This window comes from Barbus barbus (genome assembly GCF_936440315.1).
Source record: "Barbus barbus genome assembly, chromosome: 12".
Lineage (NCBI taxonomy): Eukaryota > Metazoa > Chordata > Actinopteri > Cypriniformes > Cyprinidae > Barbus > Barbus barbus.
In genome coordinates, this window is record NC_136740.1 from 20634147 (window position 1) to 20655866 (window position 21720).

The 21720-nt window shown below is 36.1% G+C and overlaps 2 protein-coding genes across 6 annotated transcripts; both read right to left on the reverse strand.

The window, feature by feature from the left end:
• Positions 1-338: 338 nt before the first annotated feature.
• Positions 339-13603, reverse strand: LOC306877640 (PHD finger protein 20-like protein 1). Of its 5 annotated transcripts, none has more exons than XM_079429511.1 (24): positions 13479-13603; positions 12367-12512; positions 11985-12147; positions 11649-11744; positions 10675-10759; positions 10318-10406; positions 9673-9853; positions 9350-9478; positions 9092-9156; positions 8775-9006; positions 8530-8667; positions 7695-7877; positions 7422-7481; positions 5795-6085; positions 5515-5697; positions 5370-5426; positions 5182-5283; positions 4575-4715; positions 4210-4394; positions 3934-4033; positions 3592-3787; positions 2273-2516; positions 2012-2177; positions 339-1717 (listed from the first exon to the last, which is right to left on the reverse strand). In XM_079429511.1, the coding sequence occupies exons 2-24, from the start codon at positions 12447-12449 to the stop codon at positions 1575-1577; spliced, it is 3312 nt and encodes a 1103-aa protein (XP_079285637.1). In that variant the 5' UTR covers positions 12450-12512; positions 13479-13603; the 3' UTR covers positions 339-1574. The 5 variants fall into 5 exon arrangements, with proteins under 5 accessions (XP_079285637.1, XP_079285638.1, XP_079285636.1 ...); XM_079429512.1 differs by having other exon boundaries at positions 9673-9850; positions 13479-13598; XM_079429510.1 differs by having other exon boundaries at positions 9673-9850; positions 11979-12147; positions 13479-13598.
• Positions 13604-19498: 5895 nt separating this feature from the next.
• On the reverse strand, positions 19499-21720 carry LOC306877988 (uncharacterized protein). Its single transcript, XM_079430063.1, has 4 exons — positions 21589-21720; positions 21272-21419; positions 21023-21131; positions 19499-20859 (listed from the first exon to the last, which is right to left on the reverse strand). The coding sequence occupies exons 1-4, from the start codon at positions 21665-21667 to the stop codon at positions 20734-20736; spliced, it is 462 nt and encodes a 153-aa protein (XP_079286189.1). The 5' UTR covers positions 21668-21720; the 3' UTR covers positions 19499-20733.

The window sequence follows — 21720 nt, forward strand, 5'->3', positions numbered from 1 at the left end:
TCCAAGATTTGCACTGTCATACCTTTTCAGCATTTTACCATTTCACGGATTTATTTATCAAAACAAACGTCTCCAACCTGGTTAGAGTACCTGGTGGTGAACAAGTACATTTTGGACATCCTAAAGTGAGCAGCCAAGCTTGAACTCTTGAGAGCACTTCTTTAAGAACCAGCAATATCAGTCATCTGAAAACCACTTCCAACAGAGATGAACAGAGAGGTGTGAAGTTACTTCTCTTATTTTGTTGCTCCGTACTTTTATAAAGAGGAAAATACTTTGGAGAAATAAAATTCACATTTACATTAATGCATAAAGTAAGTGTAAACGATGACCATATACAAAAAAATGTTGAGAATATTTTTTAATGAAGTTGTACATACAGATAATTACATCAGGTCTTTAAATAAACTCTTTAAATGTACAGCTGGTATTTCTCATCAAAAGAAACTTCAAGTTTTAAATCTAAATTCTAAAACACTCTTTGTACAGATTAATAGAAATTGAGATTAAACAGGCATTTTCAAGTATTATCCTCTTATGCCTTAGTTTTTTTGGTTGTTTTTCCTTACAGTTATAAAAACTGTATATACATTTTTTCGAAGAAAAAAAAATGAACAAAATGGATTCAATATATGCATTTACATCAATCTCAGGATTAGCTTACTTCACGGTAGCAACTCTCAAAGTATCAACATGATAAACAGACATTAGTGAGAAGAGTCACCTATCTCTGTAAATCCTGGATAAAGTTAGAGTAGCCTGTTTTCTTGTGAATTGCTACAGCATCCATCAAGACTGTAGAGAAACATGCTAAAGTATTAGACAAGTTGTATGAAAACTATCTAGGTGTTGGTCTAATAAGCTTGTTGGCATTGTGAACCTTTAGTGCCAGTGTATCAGACCGCAAATGAGCCCAATCCTGGTCTAAAATGCAACATCCATTTCAAAAACTTGTAAATCCTGAACTTTGTGTCTGAAAAAGAAAAAATAGACCACAGTGGTCTGTTTTCTTGGCACTTTAAAGTGACTTTAAGTGGTGAGAACCTTTATAACCAGATTTTGTTCCTCAAACGTTAATGAACTCTTAAACAGTCTGCCACCAGTGACCCTCTTCAGTCAAGTTCATATTTCCTTAAGCTCACAGAGTGGAAATACAGACTGGATTTGCTTTGGGGGTCTAACTGATGAAAAAAAGAAAAAAAAAAAAGTTAAAACCTAAATTTGTGTGTGGTGTTGTGACTTCTTCAGGTTTTTTATAAAATAGATAATCCCTTCTGTTAACATTTGAAAGAATTAATCTGCTATAATGAGCTCTTCCCATTTTGGAGAACAACAACTTCTTTAAGCAGATATGTTTTAGACTCAACATGAACACACCAACATCTTCCTGTTTCACACATTACATGTGAATTTTCCTTATCTCATATTTGGTGATGGCCAACGTTTTACTTCACAAAGTGCACACCTACTGAACAGGAGAATCATGTTGAATAAACCTTCTCAAACACGTAGTTGTGTGCGAAGAAACGTGAGGTTTCGTTAGAAGCTCATAACACACACTATAAATGTGTGTATCACACAGAGCAGAGGGTGCTCATCTGCTGCACTTTTCCCAGGTCTGTCAGAAGCTGTTTGATGCGGCACTTGAGCTGTGGGAGTCGGGCCAGGGGTTCAGGGGGCTCCAATTCTCCTGTGAAGTCCAACCAACTCTCGAGCACTTCATACAGAAATGGAGAAAGAGAATGAAATATTAACAAAATATCAAAAGGCATCTCTGCTTATTGTGTTTTTTTAATGGCAAAAGTAAGCAAAAGGTGTCTGGCTAAATCTTCTCAAAGATAAATCATTAGCCATGACAACTGTGCTCATGAGCAAGACATTTAACTTCAACTTAAGCTCATGGCAGTATTCTTCTGTGAAGCCACAGAAATAAATTCAACCAGCCCTGGTCATGTGGCAATAAATATGGTTTTGACTCTATAATGGCACTTCCTATATTTCTTCCCCTTACCATCAAGCTCTTTCTCGATAAGGTCCATACGGCCAGACAGCTGGTTCTGAACATCCTCTATGTGTGTAAGCAGGTTCATCTGCCATTGCAGACAGTTCCTGGCCTGCTCCATGGAGCCCACACTGCTGTCATTCACACAGCCAGACAGAGCAATGGCACTGCTTACCTACACAAACCATAAAGAGCACCGATTTCAAAATCTGTTTACCTTTTCACATACTGAACCTATCCAGACCTGAGTTTTAATTGACCTTTGCTTACCTCTTCTTCCATTCGGTTAAACTGAGAGGATGTTTGCATCCCCTGCTCATCCCTTGTGTGTTCGAGGCCTGTACCGGGAGGTTTCTGGTAGCTGTGCTCACTGGTAATATAAGTTTCAGGGCTTGAGTTCTGGTTGAGGTGCTCTTTGAAAAGTAGGCAGTCTGGAACGCCACCCATAGGCTGGTCCTCATCAGAGTTCACCCAAGACCGGGCCCACAAGTGCAAACTTGGGTTGTGTTTGTTCCTAAAATATGTTAGAAGCGTATAATTGTGCCTACATCTTTTCTTGTACAATCAGAAGAACAATTTAAAACCTGACAGGCCTGAAAAACTCAACCATTGTTATACAAATTTAAATCGACATTGTCTGGTCAGTATGGCCAAAAATATTATATTTTTTTCCCATATCATACAATATCATTATTCATCACACTATTCATTTACATTAATAAGGAAATAAATGCTTGCAACATTTTTGCTCACAATTAAACTGCACAAAGTAAGCTACCTTTTAAGTTAGGGCACCGTGAAAACAATTTTATTTCATCCCCTAATGTCAGTGTTTTGCATTTAATTTTTTCTGATTCAGTGGTTTATGATTTAATACAAAAATAATGAAAATGGTGTCTAATTAAATGAATACTAACAAAACTTAAATAACTGAATCTGTATACATTTTTTTTTTTTAAATCTTGGTTGTATGATATTACGTAAAAATAATATTAAGAACATAATGTCAAGTACAGGGGTGTCAGACTCAGTTCCTGGAGGGCCGGAGCCCTGCAGAGTTTAGATACAACCCTAATTAAACACACCTGATATTTGAAAACTACAATGTTTATTTGTGTTGGAGCAGGGTTGGAACTAAACTCTGCAGGGCTGCGCCCCTCCAGGAACTGAGTTTGACACCCCTGTATTAGTATATACAATAGTAAAATGCTAGCTTATCTTTAGCAACAATTCTTTTTGGATGATTATGGTAGTAAAAAATTTTGGTAACACTTTATTTTAGGGTCTCTTAACGAGTTGCTTATTAGCATGCATATTACTAGAACATTAGCCATTTATCAGTATTAATTAAGCACATATTAATGCCTTATTCTACATGACCTTATTCTACATCCCTAATCCTACCCAATACATAAACTTAACAACTACCTTACTAACTATTAATAAGCAGCAAATTAGGACTTTATTGAGGGAAAAGTCGTAGTTAATAGTGAATAAGTGTACCCTATTCTAAAATTACCCTTTTTTTCAACAATGCCACATAATGTAAAGAATTCGGTATGCTTCTGGAAAGGTAAAGTGTTTCTTACTGTAAAATATCCATCTTCAGCTGAAGACCATGGAGCAAATTTTTTACACTGTAAACATCAGCCAGCAGCTGGTGAGTGGGCACGATCTTCTTTGCGTTCTGATGAGAGTAGTTCTCTGTGAGGAAGGACAGGCCATACATGTGGCCCTTTTGAAGCCAGTCTTTATCATGGCGGTATTTAGCACTCCACCTCTGACCTGAAAAAAGTATATAGTTCATTAACAACCTTGGAGCAATTTCAGTTTTATTGTTACTATACATAAACTTCATTTCCATTTAAAAAACAGTTGAAGATAAAGCTACAAATCCTGCTGTGCACAGTATTGTCGCACAGGATTGTTACCTGGAGGGTCTCTGCAGATGTAACATATGTAGTGATCAGGGATGCTGTCCTCCAAAAGCCCCATACACACACTGTGCTGCCAGCACATACACTCCTCACACTGTGAAGACAGAGAGATAATATCAGAAAACTATTATTTGCAATTTTACAGACAGCAGATTCAGAACAAGGACACCAAAACACTTGAAATGTTTCTTGCATGAAACTGGGTATTTACAGACTGTATAAAACTAGTTTTAAAGTTCATCAGGTGGCATTTTCTAAGAGTAATCCTACCTGAATCATAAAGCCATTTTCTTCATCCATCTCACAGATGCAACGAACGATTTCATTGGCACCATCATCATCCTCATCCTGGAAGTCCTCCATAGTGATCGAGTCTAGATCCTGGTTATACTCATCTCCACTGAACAGCAAACTCTCAGTGGTCGAGTCTTCCAGGAAGTCGATGTCTGATAGGTCTGAGATAGGAAAAAGGAGTAGGACATGAAATGAGGTGCACATCACTGACACCATATTCATGTTGACATCTATCTTTTAGCCACAGAACACATCAAATTTAATGGCAGGAAGCTACAGCTAAAATGATACCATTATTGGAAAGTGGCTGCAAAAAGCTGTAAATCAATGAGAGGACTTACTCTCCCCAGTGAGGTCGACAGACAGTATGGCACGAGGGTATTGGAAGGTGCTGTGCTTGAAGGCACTAGAGGAAGAACGATGTACTGGGGAAGACGGCCTATCCAAATAAGCCAACGACATCTCATTCAGGTCTGAGTAACCTTAGCACAAAGGTGAGAACAATATGACCCTTTCATTTCATACATCAAATTGATGGCTAAAGTGAAATGAGGCAATTTAAGAAAGTTAAAATTTATGAAATTCGAAAGTTGCTCTAATGTTTAACTCACAGGTGTAAGATTTAAAGTATTTGTAAAACTTTAAGTAAAAAGACCTCTGAAAATGCACAAGGCGTTGTATGAAACAGTGCATCATCCAAACGGAGCTCCTGGAATTAAAATTGTTGGAAGCACCATACAGTTTCCTTCCCCGTATAATGTCACTCTCCCGCAAACGTCGTTGTGAACCGACACCCTCCCCGTTAACTTCAAAAGCCGACATTTCTGCAGCTAGGCTACCGTTGCAACTGTTGTTATAGCAACAAAAGATGCCCTTGGCTGCTTTTTGTAACCCAAACTCTGGCAGATTTTTATTTGACTAAAAAAGCGCTCGTCAACACGCCCTTACAGTGTAGTTTTGATTTCTTCTTCTTTTTTTTCTTTTTCTTCTGTTTAATTCGGAAAATGTCCTTCTCTTTCCTGTCCCTTCTGTCTTTATCCCTCTTTTTCACTACAGAGAAAAGAAATACAAGATTTGATGAAAACTTCTTGGTTTAAGAATGTAAAATTGAGATAAAAAAAATTCAGTAAACTCACCAACCAACTGACATTTATCCTCCAGTTTGAATTTCCGCTCTGTCTTTATACAAAGCCCTGAAGACCAAATAAATATCCATAAGATAAAAATTGAACAAAGGAAGAGCTCCATTCATCGTCTTTAAAATCTATAGAAATATCTCACCATCTAGGTGCTTTTCCTTCTTGATAATCTTGTCGTGGAGATTATCAAAATTGGGAGGTGGTAGGGAGACCTCTGTACTGTCTGAACTGACAGAGGCAGAAGAACGTTTCTTCTTACAGAACTTAGGAGGCCTCACACAGCCAGAGCTGTCCATTTGAAGCATGAAGCCCTGAGAGGACAGAGCTAAGACCACAAAGAGAAGAACATTATTCAGTTTAATTGTGTAACTGTTAATTCCATAGCCATGTAATTGAAATCACCCTGACAAATAACAACCTACAGGAAGAAGTAGAGACGGTCCTGCGTCTCTTGTTATCTGGCATATCTGACAAGGTGCTTGTAGGCATGGAAGCAGATGTGGCTCTGGTGCGACCCACCCTCTCTGGTGAGCAGACCTCGCTGTCCATTTCTTTCTCAGTGTTATGATAGTACTTCAGGTGATAGTCCAGCAGTTTTGCTTTCCGGAAAGCTTTAGAGCAGCCAGGGACTTTACACTTAAATTTATTATGGTCCAGGTCTATTAAAGACTCATTGGGAGCAGTGGGGTCATCAGACTTCTTGGTGTTAATAACTGAAAAGGAAGGGGACAACCTTTGTTAGATATATACAGTGGGGATCGAAAGTTTGGGAACCCCTTGCAGAATCTGTGAAAATGTGGATAATTTTACCAAAATAAGAGAGATCATACAAAATGCATGTTATTTTTTATTTAGTACTGTCCTGAGTAAGATATTTTCCATAAAAGATGTTTACATATAGTCCACAAGACAAAAAAATAGCTGAAATTATTAAAATAACCACATTCAAAAGTTTGGGAACCCTTGGTTCTTAATACTGTGTGCGGTTACCTGGATGATCTACGACTGTTTTTTTGTTTTGTGATGGTTGTTCATGAGTCCCTTGTTTGTTCTGAACAGTTCAACTGAGCACTGTTCTTCAGAAAAATCCTCCAGGTCCTGCAGAATCTTCAGTTTTCCAGCATCTTTTGCATATTTGAACCCTTTCCAGCAGTAACTGTATGATTTTGAGATCCACCTTTTCACACTGAGGATGATTGAGGGACTCAAACACAACAATTAAAAAAGGTTCAAACTTTCACTGATGCTCCTGAAGGAAACACGATGCATTAAGAGCCGGGGGTGAAAACTTTTTGAATTTGAAGATCAAGGAAAATTGTACTTCATTTGTCTTCCAGGAAACATGCAAGTATCTTCTGTCGCGTCAGAAGGGCAGTACTAAATGGAAAAATATGATATTTCAACAAAATAAGAAAAATTTGGACATCTTCATCCTGTTCAAAAGTTTTCACCCCCCGGCTCTTAATGCATCGTGTTTCCTTCAGGAGCATCAGTGAATGTTTGAACCTTTTTTAATTGTTGTATTTGAGTCCCTCAATCATCCTCAGTGTGAAAAGGTGGATCTCAAAATCATACAGTTACTGCTGGAAAGGGTTCAAATATGCAAAAGATGCTGGAAAACTGAAGATTCTGCAGGACCTGGAGGATTTTTCTGAAGAACAGTGCTCAGTTTAACTGTTCAGAACAAACAAGGGACTCATGAACAACCATCACAAAACAAAAAAAACAGTCGTAGATCATCCAGGTAACCACACACAGTATTAAGAACCAAGGGTTCCCAAACTTTTGAATGTGGTTATTTTAATAATTTCAGCTATTTTTTTGTCTTGTGGACTATATGTAAACATCTTTTATGGAAAATATCTTACTCAGGACAGTACTAAATAAAAAATAACATGCATTTTGTATGATCTCTCTTATTTTGGTAAAATTATCCACATTTTCACTGATTCTGCAAGGGGTTCCCAAACTTTCGCATGCCACTGTATATATATATATATATTCAGTCTTTTAAATTGAAGTGAGTGGAAGACAAGTGATTATTCATACTTGGCTCTCTGGCATGTTTGTTGGCTTTAGGAGTCCTGGACGGAACTTTCTGACATGCAGCTGAACATAAAATGAGAAAATAATACATAGTATTCCCATATCACAAAAGCCCAACAGCAACACCAATACAACCATAAACATTGCACAATCTACTGTTGATATTTTCAATATATCCTGGTATGTGACTTTGGAAGTTTATTATGTCAATGAAGTGTCCTTCAAAAGGTTAATGGAGAAACATAATGAAGGCATTCAATTCTATGGTCAACCAACCTGTCACTACAGAAGGTGAGTTCCCTTCAAGAGTTGTTTGATTACTGGACAACACGTCAGTCATCTTGTCCTTCTCACTGATTGGTGACTGAGCAATGCTAGTGGGAGGAGCTGTGGATGGGCTTCCTGAAGCTGGCTTTTGTGGTGGAGCTTCTATTTTAACTGCAGTGCTGCTATCTTCAACTAAATAAATACATAAAATAACATGTATCATTTACACAGATTAGGTATTTATGCAATTTCAAAACACACTATTCTAGAGCGGTGCTATTGGCATGCATGTACACTGCCTTTCAAAAGTTTTGGGTCAGTAAGATTCTTTTATTTTTTTTAAAGAAGTAATAGCTTTATTCAGCAAGGATGCATTAAATTGATAAATTGAATTGAAGTGACAGTAAAGAGATTTGTAATGTGACAAATTGTATTTCAAATAAATGCTGTTTTTTTTTTTTCTGTTCAAAGTATCCTGAAAAATTTGGACAGTTTCCAAAAAATATAAACTGTTTTATACATTTATGACAATAATAAGATACGTTTTTTGAGAACCTAATCAGCATATAAGAATGGTTTCTGATCATGTGACACTGAACACTGGAGTAATGGCTGCTGAAAATTCAGCTTTACCATCAAAGAATTATATTATAAAATATATTAAAATAGAAAAATGAATCAACAATATTAGTTTTTACTGTACTTTTATGAAAAAATGCAGACTTGTTAAGCATATGAGTCTTCTTTAAAAAAAAACATTTGAAAATTGTGTAAAACTTTTGAACAGTAATTTGAGTGCTTTACTCTGCCATAAGCTCTACTTAAGCAAGTTTATGTCTTTCACCAGCTTTTTGAGAGTCAACAGGAGGAGGAGGAGGGTGAGAGCTGGAATCCTTCATGTGTGGTGAAGACGGATAAGCTTGGTCAGAGCTTGTTGCTAGACGCTGAGATCGTCTCCTTCTCTGAGGGGAGTTGGTAGGGGCTGTGCAAAACAGACATGCATATTATTTTCACATCTATTAAATATTTAATTTTTTTAATTAGTTTGTTGTACCTTCTGATAGCTGACAATGCATAAACACTACCTACCTGTTTGTGTACTGTCTGGGAGGGTGTGTGTCAAACTGGGTGAAGGACTGTGTTCGGGGGCGGCTGAACAAGTTGTGTTCTGATTGCTAGTGGTAGACTCTCCAGAGTCATGTTTGAGTCTTCTTGAGCGAGACTTGCACAGAGATGGGCTAGAGAGGGATGCTGGGGGTTTTTGACAACTGACGGACTGGGATCTCTCATCAGCTGGACTAGCCTCTGCACCTGACACTTTCTAAAGGGTGGAGGAGTAAACATGACAACGTGTGTGTACTAAAGTGATCATCATGTTGATAACAGTACGTCAGTTTCATCTATACCTGCTGTGATGTCACTGGAAGCTCTTTTGACTCTGCTTTGCATTCAGACTCAGTGTCAGCACACCCTTGATGATTAGAAAGGAAAATCACACACAAAACGTCATAATCACTACGCTCTGCTGAATTATTGTCACAGTTTATTTAGTAAATATTGAAGCCATGATGATTCTCACTAATAAAGATGAATTTAGAACATGTTTGTAAGGCTCCAAGGCCCTCATTGTCCATGACAATATTTTAGGGACCTATGATGTTTACCTGCCCCCTTGCTGAGACGTCTCCTTTTAGTGCTGCACAAGTTGCCTTGTCTTTTGCTCCTCCTTTTTGCTGTAGCAGGTTCAAGCTCCTCAACAGCCGGCTTAATGTCCTCCTCTTCTGAGTCCAGTTCTGCAGTGTAAAGCAGTAAATAAAAAGAAGTGGCTGATCAATATGAACAAACTGTTGATTTAAGATCAATCTCTAACCAAATGACAAAGGTTTATGAAAGATATTTAACTGAACACAGATTGGTATAGACAAGAACTTCACCGTAAAGCATCCAGAAATTCAATGGGCAAGAAAAGTCTTAACAAATCACATACCAAGTTTCTCTGATTCACTCTCATCATCATCATCATCGTCGTCATCGTCAAGCTCTTCATCTGACCGCTCTTCCCTCCTGTCCTCTCGGTCCTTGTTGCTATTGGCGCTGGTACGTGGTCTGTTCCCTCCTTTATTCTTGGCTGCAGCTGAAGCAGCCTTCACCAGAGCGATCCAGTCCTGCTTGAACACAAACCAATACACTATCAGTCACATCAGACATGGACCGGTCACAAACACACCTCTGACCATGGCTAACATGCAAAAAAAAAAAAAAATAATAAATAAAACTTAAAGCTATTAATAAAGTAGTAAAGGTAACTGATGAGGTAGAATAAAGTTATTTGGCATCCCTGAGCTGCCTGACTGGCACAAAGACGCAACTGTAAGCTGTGTGGACCAGCTGCTTGTGTCTTCAAATATTATTCAGGATTGACCCCATGCATTTTACCTTCTGAAAGAGAGGAAGAGGTCAAGGACAATACTATAGAGGGCCACACTAAAATATACAATTAACTATAAAGCATGCTCAAAAATGATCAAGCTGTGAAAAACAAATCTATTAAACTTCATGAGAACCTATTTGTTAGAAAAAAAAAAGGAACTGATGAGGACTCACTTTAATAAAGTCACTTTAATAAACTTACTTGTCCTTTTGCATCTTCTGGCATGGACTTGATATGGATTCTTTTCACGCAGCGAATGACTCCATCATAAAATTGTACAGTGTAAGTGCCTAAAGAAAACAAAATAACAGCAAATGCATTCTTGAGCTTTTAGATTTGATTCAAAACTATTTCAAAATTTATGTTTAACCTGTGGATGCATTTGGCTAAATCCTTTCCTTCCCAAAATAGCATTTTAGCAAACTTTCTCTTAAGCATTTGAAAACAATCATTAGTCACACTTAACCAAAGAAATCCAGATTCATTTGAACTGAATGATAATTAATTACTGACAGAAAATTATGTTTCTGCCTTGAAGGATCAGCAAGGTGATATTACCTTCCTTGTTGATACTTTCAATCTTGGCAGGATAGTAGCGGCAATCTGTCCATCGGGCAAGCACCTCCTCACCATCTCTCAATTCCTAAAAATACAATAAAAACAAAATAGACATGCAATTAATTACATTCAACACAACCCAGACAAATTCAACCATGCCTGTATTGAAGATATGGGATGTGCTGTGATCGTAAAAGTGAATGGTTAGAGCAGAACAAACTGTGATGAACACACCGCAAACCTCTATTTCATGTAGCACCTGCCAAGCTGATTATAGTAGTTTAACAACCACACAGATAAGTTACAATACTAGTTAAAATCCAATTGAAGAAAACCACAGAAGCCTCAACTGTATTTATAGACTCTTAATCATATTTTTGCACTTTGTGTCTGTACATCTAAAAGTAAAGCTTTCTCTAAATACACTACATTTCAAAAGTTTGCGGTCAGTAAGATTTTTTACATTGATTCAGAGAACATATTTCAATTTAAAAAAAAAAAAATGTCCTTTTGAGATTTCTATTCAACAAAAAATCCTGAAAGAATATGCCACTGATTCCACAAAACTATTAAGCTTCAAAACTGTTTTCAACACTGATAGCAACAAGAAATGTTTCTTGTGCAGCGCTGCCACCACAGGAATAATTTAAGAATATTTCACAATATCACATAATAATATTTTAATTTAACAATTTTTTTTTGACTGAATAATAGATGGACACAAGACAGTTCATTCAAAAACGTTACAAAATCTTACCGAAACCAAACTTTTGGACAGTAGAGTAGGTGTAACAACACCTCTTTAAATATAAGTCACAAAGGTCTATGTATTTTTTAAAATTGGATGATTGCTTGCAGCCCAAAGAAAAACATTAAAAGGTTTTGGCTATGTAGATGAGGAAAAACCCAAACAATGATGGGACAAGCAGTTTGAGAGAGCCAGATCAAGGTATATGGGCAATTGAGGTATGTACTTGTCTCTGCTGGGGTAAGTCTTTTTGGTCCTCTGTGCTCTCTGTACTTCCAGGAAGCTCACGAAGGCGAGATGCTCTCATCTCGCTGAGTCTCTCCTGGCAGAAATGTTTGTAAGACAAGAATGAATCAATCACTCATCTGATTAGCAAATGAGATCTTTTATTTCATTTGAGTGGCTGAAAACGTCAATAAAGTTTATTTTAGCAGCTTCCTTCGACATATATACTCTAACAGCCAACAAAGTTCCCTGCATTTCTCATGCTTGCCATGTCATCCTAGACATTTCAGATCATAAACATATCTGAAAAGTGGAAGTACTGCAAACATACAGACACCTCCTCTTCTTTGAGATCCTCTTTGCGGAGAGCTGGTCTCTCTAATGGCCGTAGTCTGTTGCTGTCCCAGAGAATCCATTCATCGTACCTATGGCTCCAACGGTCAAAATGCACAAGCATCTTTCCCTCATCGTAATCAATCTTTTCGATACGTGAAGGGTACCTGCAAAGAAACCATTCAACATGGATCATGGACAACAACAAACAAAACACAGAAAACATTTTTGCACGATTACATCAATTTTTCTCTTAAAATTTCCACTATAGTTTATTTAAAACCACAGCTGGAACCACGGTTTAAAACCATCTGTTTTAACAAACAATATGCTTGAAATAGTGATTGTACAGCATTTTTAAATGGACCTTCAAAACGAATTCATACCATTTTTGCAGATAGTCCTGGGCCTCAATCCTGGCGCCAACTTCAAAAGTGATCCCTGGTCGATTTGGAGGTTTCTTGCTCATTTTGAGTGTACTCTTACCAGGTCTTTCTCAAGACACAAATGCTCTCTCGTCCTGTGGACGAACCTATGAACATAAAGAAATGATCTATGAGTCTATGAACTATATCACATAGACAAACACATATTACTTATACAACTTTATAGAAAACAGACAAACATTTGACTCCTTCAACATGCACTGCATTTGCATAGGTAGTATTTGTAAATGTACCAAAAAAACATGCACGGTTTCATTCAAGCTGACTAAAGAACATATGCTCAACTATCTTACCAGCTTGCAAAATGTACCCTAAACCAGGCCTTTGAGCAACCTACTGTATTCTGATCCACTTATATCTGGAGATATCGTAAGATATTTTTCTAACGTTTGCGCACTTTAACGTGTCACGAAGTATTACTATTAAATGCAAACAACAGAAAATACAATCAAACTTGTAAATACATCAAAGTTTATAGAAAAGCGTTCAGACAGGACAGTGGCTAACTAAGCTAACCAGCTACTGTACTCCACTTATGACAGACTAGCGCACAAGTTAAATCGCCATGTTATAAATTAGCTATCCTATAAAGGAAAACTCAACCTTCTAAAAGACCTAGAAGCAAATTTAAGAATGAAAAAAAAAACATAAAAATATGGAAAGAGGGTAGCTGACTCTTTTCACTGGATTATCATAGCTTGCTAATGCTAGGTACTGGCTAACGAGTTTCTCAAATTTCCTGCAGTATGAATATAATTTTCAAGTCTTTCCTTAAAGTATCACTAAACCCGTGAGCAAAAATAATACACCTCATCATTTTAAAGTTGAAACTTCAAGTCAAACCTCTCATTGTCCAGTTAGCACAACAGAGCTAGCCAAGCAGCTAGCAGCTAATGTTGTACCAGCTGACTAGCTAAACCGTTCCGAGGGGATAAAACTATGTGCAAAAAGAGAGAGAAAAAATGACAGGCCAGTTTTTATCTTTGTTAAAACGACTCAAAGAATGACCGTTGCTTTCTGATGAGCGCTATACGCGTGACATAAACATTTACCTTTGAAAATTCATTGAGAGAATAGCAATTAATTCCTATAGTGTATTGTATTCATTCCAGCTCAGTTACTTTTACCCAAACTGGACGTGCGCGCGCACGCTTGCGACGCACAAAATGCCTGAAGCACGAGCGCCACAGACTGACACGTGACCCATAACCAGACGCTTTTTTATTTGGTTTGTTTTGTTGTAAAAGAGACAGGGCCTATTTACTTCAGCTTCAAGGTTTTTTATTTGTTAATGCCGCCATATGTGCAGATATACAGAGGAATCGAAATACAGTTTCTCATCTCTCTCATCAAGTGTAACATTGTCAGTGTAATTTGTATAAAAATAAAAATATCAGCAGTCAGTGCAATATTACGGAGCCCCGCACGTGACATGCAAGAAAAAAATAAATAAATCGTGCGCACGATTTACTAAAAGGTGCACAAAGGTGCATTACTATTTCGTTCCCACGATTTATTATTTATTTTCCTGCATGTCATGACGGGGCTCCGTACAATAAACAGATTTGTATGAAGGTAACAGCATACACTTGTATAAATAGCAGCAGGGATGTCAGTTTAACTTAATTAATTAGTTATATATATATATATATTTGTTTTTTTGTTTTTTGTTTTTTTCGAAGAACTATAACATACAACATGTTATCAAGAAACAAAATAATAATAAAAAGAAAAATATAGAAAGACAAATTACAACAAACAAAACAGTTGCCAGGGGGAGGAAAGTATTAAGCTTAAAAAAAAAGAAAAGAAAAAAGGAATACATATATACACGTATATATAAAATCAAATAAATAAATTGTAAAATTCACAAACTTTCAAAACTTTCAAACTTTCAAAGTCTTATTCACAGAGTCTCTGATACTGTCAATATAAATACATATTTCAGTTAACAAAACCATAAAATTGGGTTTTTATTGGTAAATTTACACTTATGAATGTGAAATTTGGTCAACAGAACAAGTAAATTAATTAAGTAAAAGTACTGTTCCTCTTGGTCAGGATAGTCAGTAAAGCCAAAAAGTAAATTTTCCCATAAGAGTGAAAAAGGTTTTAAACACTGAATATTCTCACTAATAAACTTTTGGACCTTACACCATAGTGTAACTGAGTATGTACAGTGCCAAAATAAGTGCAAGGCAGTTTCCTCACTTTCATTACACTGTCTTGGTCCCATGAATTTTTTTTTCTTTTTTAAACTGTTTAGTAAAAAAAAATCAAAGATCAAATCATGTATTAAATACACTTGTCACACACATATATATATATATATATATATATATATATATATATATATATATACAGTCATGGCCCAAAATATTAGCACCCTTGGTAAATATGATCAAAAAGGCTGTGAAAATTAATCTGCATTGTAAATTCTTTTGATCTTTTGTTTAAAAAAATCACAAAAATCTAATCTTTCATTGGATAATAAGAATTTAAGAATTTAAAATGGGGGGAAATATCATTATGAATTAAATGTTTTTCTCAAATACACGTTGGACACAATTATTAGCACACCTAAAAATTCTTACGAGTAAAATATCTCTGAAGTATATTCCCATCCATATTCACAATTTTGAGCACTCCAGGGTGATTATGAACATGAACTTATCCAGCCATGGCTTCCTGTTTCACAGAAATATAAATAGGAGGGAAAACAAAGCCCAAATTCCCTTAATCATCCATCACAATAAGAAAAAACAAATAATATATTTCTGATGTGTAGCAAAAGATAATTGAGCTTCACAAATTAGTGAAGTGGCTTTAAGAAAAGAGCTAGAGCAGTGACAATTCCCATTTGCACCATCAGGGCAATAATTAATAATTTCCAATCAACAGAAAATGTTACACAACTGCCTGGAAGAGGTCTATATTGTCCTAATGCACGGTGAGAAGGAGAGTTTGAGTGGCTAAAGACTCCCAAGGACCACAGCTGGAGAAAATAGTTGAGTTTCGGGGTCAGAAAACCTTAAAAAAAACTATCAAACAGCACCTACATCACCACATGTTGTTTGGGAGGGTTTCAAGAAAAATTCTCCTAGCTCATCCAAAAACAAACTCCAGCATATTCAGTTATCAGACAAGACTGGAACTTCAAATGGGACTGGCTTCTATGGTCAGATGAAACTAAAAAATGAACTTTTTAGGAGCAAACACTCAAGATGGGTTTGGTGAACACAGGGATAAATAAGTACCCAATGTGTACAATGAAATATACTGCTGCATTTTTGATGTCGTGGCCTATATTTCTGCTGGAGGTCCTGGACATCTTGTTTAGACACATGGCATCATGCATTCTATCAAATACCAACAGATAAAAAATCAATAATTGACTGACTCTGTTAGAAATCTTATAATGGGCCATGTTTGGATCTTCAAACAGTACAATAATCCAAACACAAGCCTCAAAAACAACACAAAAATGGGTCACTGAGCACAAAACCAAGCTTCTGCTGGCCATTCCAGTCCTCTGACCTGAACCCTGTAGAAAATGAGTGAGGTGAACTGAAGAGAAGAAGCACCAACATGGAGCTGGGAATCTGAAGGATCTGGAGAGATTCTGGATGAAGGAATGGTCTCTGATCTCTTGTCAGGTGTTCTCTAACCTCATCAGGCAGTATAGGAGAACATTTAGAGCTGTTAAACTGGCAAATGGAGATTTCAACAAGTATTGAATAAAAGGGTGCCGTTAATTGTGGCCAATGTGTATTAGAGAAAAACATTTATTTCATAATGATATTTCTTCCCCATTTTAAATTCTTATTATCCAATGAAAGCTTAGATTTTTGTGATTTTTAAAAATAAAAGATCAAAAGGATTAATGATGCAGATTAATTTTCACAGCCTTCTTTGATCATATTTACCAAGGGTGCCGATATTTTTGTTCATAACTGTATATATATATATATATATTAGTGCTGTCAATCGATTAAAAAATGAATCACATTAATCAGTCATGGACTGTGATTAATCACGATTAATCGCAAATTTAAAATACTAGGATTTACCTGTAAATGTGCTGAAATAAAGAAATGCATGACAAACTAGTTTAAGGAAACAGAACTTTCACACCTCCGCCAGGTATGAGACATAATCCTTATTATTCTTTTGTTTTTTCCAGCCATTATCAGCCTTTATACTGGCAATAAAACGTTTACCAAGTCACATCGCTTCAATCCCAGTATACATTTGCCCGACTATTATCAAAAGTATTTCTAAATAAATACAACAAAACATTTTTCATACGTTTGTTCCACTTTATCTGAACAAACATGGCATTTTTGGGAAAGAGCTGGATCGCGCAATGTTAGTTTAAGGTTTTTTAAGGTTTTATAGCTAGTGATAAAGGTTTTATAAGGTGCTAAAGCTCTGAATCTCCTCCAGAGGTCAAGTTTGTTCTGCTGGCAAATGGAAAGTGGGAAAAGCCAGAACTGATTAAAAAAAAAAATACATAAACAATAATGTGCAAAAACAAAAATCATCCTTGAGTGCTCATTGAATGAAAATGCCTTGATTTGAGAAGATTTAGAGAAGCATCTCTGAAATTAGCATATACATTCAATGCAGCTACAGTGAGACATCCTTTTGCAAGATTCATGTTTTTTTTTATTTTTTTTTTATTATAACGTAGTAATTTTATTTCGTTTTTAATTGGACCTTCAAAATGAATTTGTACCATTTTTGGATGTAGTCCTGGGGCACTGACCCTGGCGCCAACCTCAAAAGATATCCCAGTCAGTTTGCAGGTTTCTCGGTCATTTTGAGTGTATTTCTCAAGACACAAATGCTCTTTCATCCTGTGCATAGACCTATGAACATAAAGAAATAATCTTTGAATCTATAAAAAATAAAGAAGCTGAAATATATTACATGCATAAATGCTAGAAATATTCTTTATACCAACTTAAAATTGAATTAGGCAAACCTTTAACTCTTTAATCATGCATTGCATTTGCACAGCATTTGTAAATGCATCAAATAAACATGCATGGTTTCCATCCAAACTGGCTAAAGAACATATGCTCAACTATTTTACCAGCTTTCAAAATGTACCCTAAACCAAGCCTTTGATCAACGTACTGTATACACTCTCTGATACACTCTTATCAAGGACATTACTATTTTCCTAATGTTTAACTAATGATCAAGATTTGTAAATGTACCTTTGCCCGATGAGGATTCAGCCAATACATTAAAATAACATAACATAACATAACATAACATAACATAACATAACATAACATAACATAACATAACAAACATAACATAACATAACAACATACAACATGAGTCAGAGGGGGAAAACTATACAAGGTTAAACAGATGCTTTGTGTTTTGTTTGTTTTGTTGAAAAGAAAGAGCCCATTTACTTTAGCTTGAAATCGACCATCTCTGCTGCCAAATGCTGTTTTTGTGAATTTTTATATAGTTAGTTTACATGAATTGGCCAAACTTCAAGCACTAAACATATGCATGCCTCTCTTATTTTAAAAAAATGCATTTCAGAAACAGTTTTTAATGTGCTCTCTTTCGCTCTTGTGCTGTATGGTGCTGAATTATTGGTTAAGATTGGATGAGATTACCCCACCATAATTAAATATCTAAATCAATTACAATTGATTTGCAATTTTCTGGCACTTTAAATATTGCACAACCTTTGCAATTTTGCAGTAAGGACTCTTGAAGAAACATGAGGGAAACATGAACCTCTGTCGCCATCTGCAGCTCAGCAGCTTTATTCCCTTTTTTTTTTTTTATCATGATGATGACATGCTAGAAAATAAAAAATATATTGTTTTCCATTCTAAAATGTCAAAACGTGACTAAGGCTACAATGAATTTAAATAAAATACTACATTTAAAAGATTATCATTGAATTTTTTTAAGCAACATGGCAGTAGGCTATGTGACACAATGTTCAGCATCCACTCTTTTCATTAAACGAGCATTACAACTATATTTCCAATGTAGGTGCAGTGAATTTACACTGTAGCAAATGTAATCATCCGTCATCTGGTTGGCTGCATTGTGGCAGTTATCAAACAAAAGTTTGTACTCTGTTCCTCCAGCCTTTACGAAATCAGACACAGTCTTGCTCCCACCAAAAATCTTTTTGTTCTTTAAGCTGAAAAAAAGTTTAAGCAAAGACCAAAATGATTAGAGTATCTTATATACAAAATTGAAAAGGATTTTAAATCATTGCCTTCCAATTATTGCTCATATGCCGGCCATCCACAACAACGGTCTGGGATGATTTGCCATAGTTGTCTCCTTTATGGATCAGCCATTTAGAGCCATCTTGCAGAGTCACTCTAAAAACAAGACAAGAAGAAAACATGCATAACATTCACTCCACACAATATACAAGTGTGATATATTGAGCCTTTCGTTCACCATATGCATACAACACAAGATACAATTACAGAACTGTTGATTAAATCTTGCTTTTACCTGACTCCTGCCTGGCTCAGTATGCCTATTTGGAAGGGCATCCCATCCAGAGGTCTGGTGAACAGTTCTGCCATGTACACTTTCGAGTTGTATAGTTTGTTTAGATCAGACTTTTTGGAAAGGTCATATTTGTAGGGGCCCTTCTCTGAAAAGAGTCAAGAGCTTTCCCTAAAATATGCACTATTACTAACTTTAAAATAATTTGACGCAGAAAACAAACCTTAGACCACAGCTGGTTAATTAAATTAATGTCTAAAGATGCAGACAATGTAAAAAGAGTACTTGTACGCAAAGTCAGAATTAACAAAATTTATAAATGTACCTTTGCCTGATGAGGATTCAGACACCATGGCCAACACAGCCAGGAATAGCAGTCTTGAAGGACATCATTGTTCACAGCAAACTGAAGTTCTTGAGAATCTGATGAGATTTTGTTACTGGAGCATTTTATACTTCTGTGGGATCATCCCCAAAAGCTGGATTCATTGCTGATTTATCTAAACAAACATGCCGTGCAGAGGAAAGAGCCGGACTGCACAGTCTTATGAAGGAAACTGCCTTGGAAAACAAAGGTTTTATTTGTGTCGGTCAACAAACTGAATAGCTATGTAAAGAAAAATGTAACTTAATTTTATAAACACTCGCTTGTACACTAAGTGCAAATGATGATAAATGCTGTTCACACAAAGCGAAAGGCATGGGATAACAGGTGAGGTACAGTCAGGCTAATTTTTAGGCAGTGTCTATTTAGCTAGCCTCTTTGGCAAACAAATTTTTTTATTTATACAAACTCCATCCACCATCATTCAGGTCTTTCACATTCAGTACACAAACAGCACATCAATTCTGGATAAAATCTCTTTTTCTCTTTATATAGTATTGTAATTTAACAGAGCCTTTCTAGCCAGTTTGCAGCTCAACAAACATTTCACAATGAGAGTGAATGCAATCTTAAAAAAAAAAAAAAAACGTTTGAGTGAGCTATTTCTTTAAGACGTAATATGGTCATTATAAAGAAGTCCTCTGAGAGTTTGTCATTGTCAAGTTTTGAATTTCTACATTTGTGTAGTTCTGCTGGCAAATGGAAAGAAAAAAAAAATCAGAATTTCTTCTGAGAAATGAGTCAGAACTAAACTAAAAAGGGGGGGGGGGGGGGTGTACAAAACAGCATTCAAATGCAGGTGAGCAAAGGTTGCAGTAAAATATAGTCTTTTACAAATATCCAACCTCTTTGGCAGCTTTTCTCTAGAATTTAATAATACCCAAAATAAAGGTATGATGTCAGTTTAATACACTTTTATTAACCCAATCAGTCTAGTCACAATAAAAGTGTCTAAATTGAATGAAATATGTAACATTTAAGCAAAATAATTTCCACACTAAATTCAGAAACTCAAAGAATCAAAATTGGAATGTTTTCTAAAGCTTTCTAAAAGTGCTTTGTAGACAAGCAACACAGTAGTTGGCATAACCAATGAAATCTGTATAGAACTTGTGGATAAACTGAACATGAACCTCTGTGACACCTACAGCTCATGAATAATCTAATATGATACATTTTCGAATTTCAAAACGAGTTAGCTAAATTTGAATAGTTTTGATATTGAGCCATCCATTTTTAAATTCCAAAAGATTACTAAAATTCAATCAATTAAAACACAATCATGCATTTAAAAAGATTTAATAAACACAGCAGTCTAACAGTTGAGAATGCCTTATCAAATTGATTTAACAAAAAAGTATTGATTTATATCATGCTTTCTTCACATGCATATGAACGTAATTGTAGTAAATTTAACCATCCATCATCCTGTCAGCTGCATCATGGCAGTTATCAAACAAAAGTTTGTAGTCTGTTCCTCCAGCCTTCACAAAGTCAGACACTGTCTTTCTCCCACGGAAATTTTTTGTCTCAACAACCTGTCAAAAAATAATAATAAAAAAATTACAAAATGATAAAGCTAAGCAAAACTGACAGTGAATCATGTATTAAATAATTCCTACACTAAAATGTAGACTTTAATACAAAGATAAAATATTGACCCTTATCTTCAAGCTACACCAAAGTTGCAAAAATACTTGCCTTCCAGTCACTGTTCATATGACGGGCAGCCACAACGACAGTTTGGGATGAGATGCCATAGCCATCTCCTTTATGGACCAGCCATTTAGTGCCATCTTCTAGAGTGATTCTAAAAGCAAGACCAGCAGACGAAATGCATAAGATTCAAAACGCTCACTCACCTCAATATACAACTGTGATGTATTCACCACGATGCATACAACAACACAAAATAAATGGACAAAAATGTGGATCATATCTTGATTTTACCTGACTCCAGAGTGGCTAAATTTGCCTACTTGGAATGTCATCCCTTCTAGAGGTCTGGTCATCCTCTCTGCATTGAAAACTTTGGAGTTGTATAGTTTCCTCAGGCCAGACATTGTAGAAATGTCATAACTGTAAGAGTTTCCTTTCCCTGAAGAGATTAACATAATGGAAAATAGAGCATTCCATTGAATGTGCACAAGTGCTAACAATAAAAACAGTTTAAGGCTGAAAACAACTTTAATCCATATTCTTGTTAGTTATTTAAATGAAATATTTTTAATAAATATTTCAAAAATGAAAAAGATTTGTAAATGTACCATTGCCCCACGAGGATTCAGCCACCATGGCCACCATGGCCAGGAGAAGCAGACCCAGCGCAGTCTTGAAGGACATCATAGTTCACAGCAAACTGAAACTTCTGTGTGTCTGAGAATTTGTTACCAGAACAA

Excerpts from the sequence above, each read along its gene's own strand:
- LOC306877640 (XM_079429509.1), bottom strand. The coding sequence starts at position 12,449 with ATGAGCAAGAAACCTCCAAATCGACCAGGGATCACTTTTGAAGTTGGC. Across the intron at positions 6,086-7,421 it reads CAAACATGCCAGAGAGCCAA|TTATTAACACCAAGAAGTCT; the intron begins GTATGAATAATC and ends CTTCCTTTTCAG. Across the intron at positions 5,427-5,514 it reads GAAGGAAAAGCACCTAGATG|GGCTTTGTATAAAGACAGAG; the intron begins GTGAGATATTTC and ends TTTGGTCTTCAG.
- LOC306877988 (XM_079430063.1), bottom strand. The coding sequence starts at position 21,667 with ATGATGTCCTTCAAGACTGCGCTGGGTCTGCTTCTCCTGGCCATGGTG. Across the intron at positions 21,132-21,271 it reads TTTAGCCACTCTGGAGTCAG|AATCACTCTAGAAGATGGCA; the intron begins GTAAAATCAAGA and ends TCTTGCTTTTAG. Across the intron at positions 20,860-21,022 it reads ATATGAACAGTGACTGGAAG|GTTGTTGAGACAAAAAATTT; the intron begins GCAAGTATTTTT and ends ATTTTTTGACAG.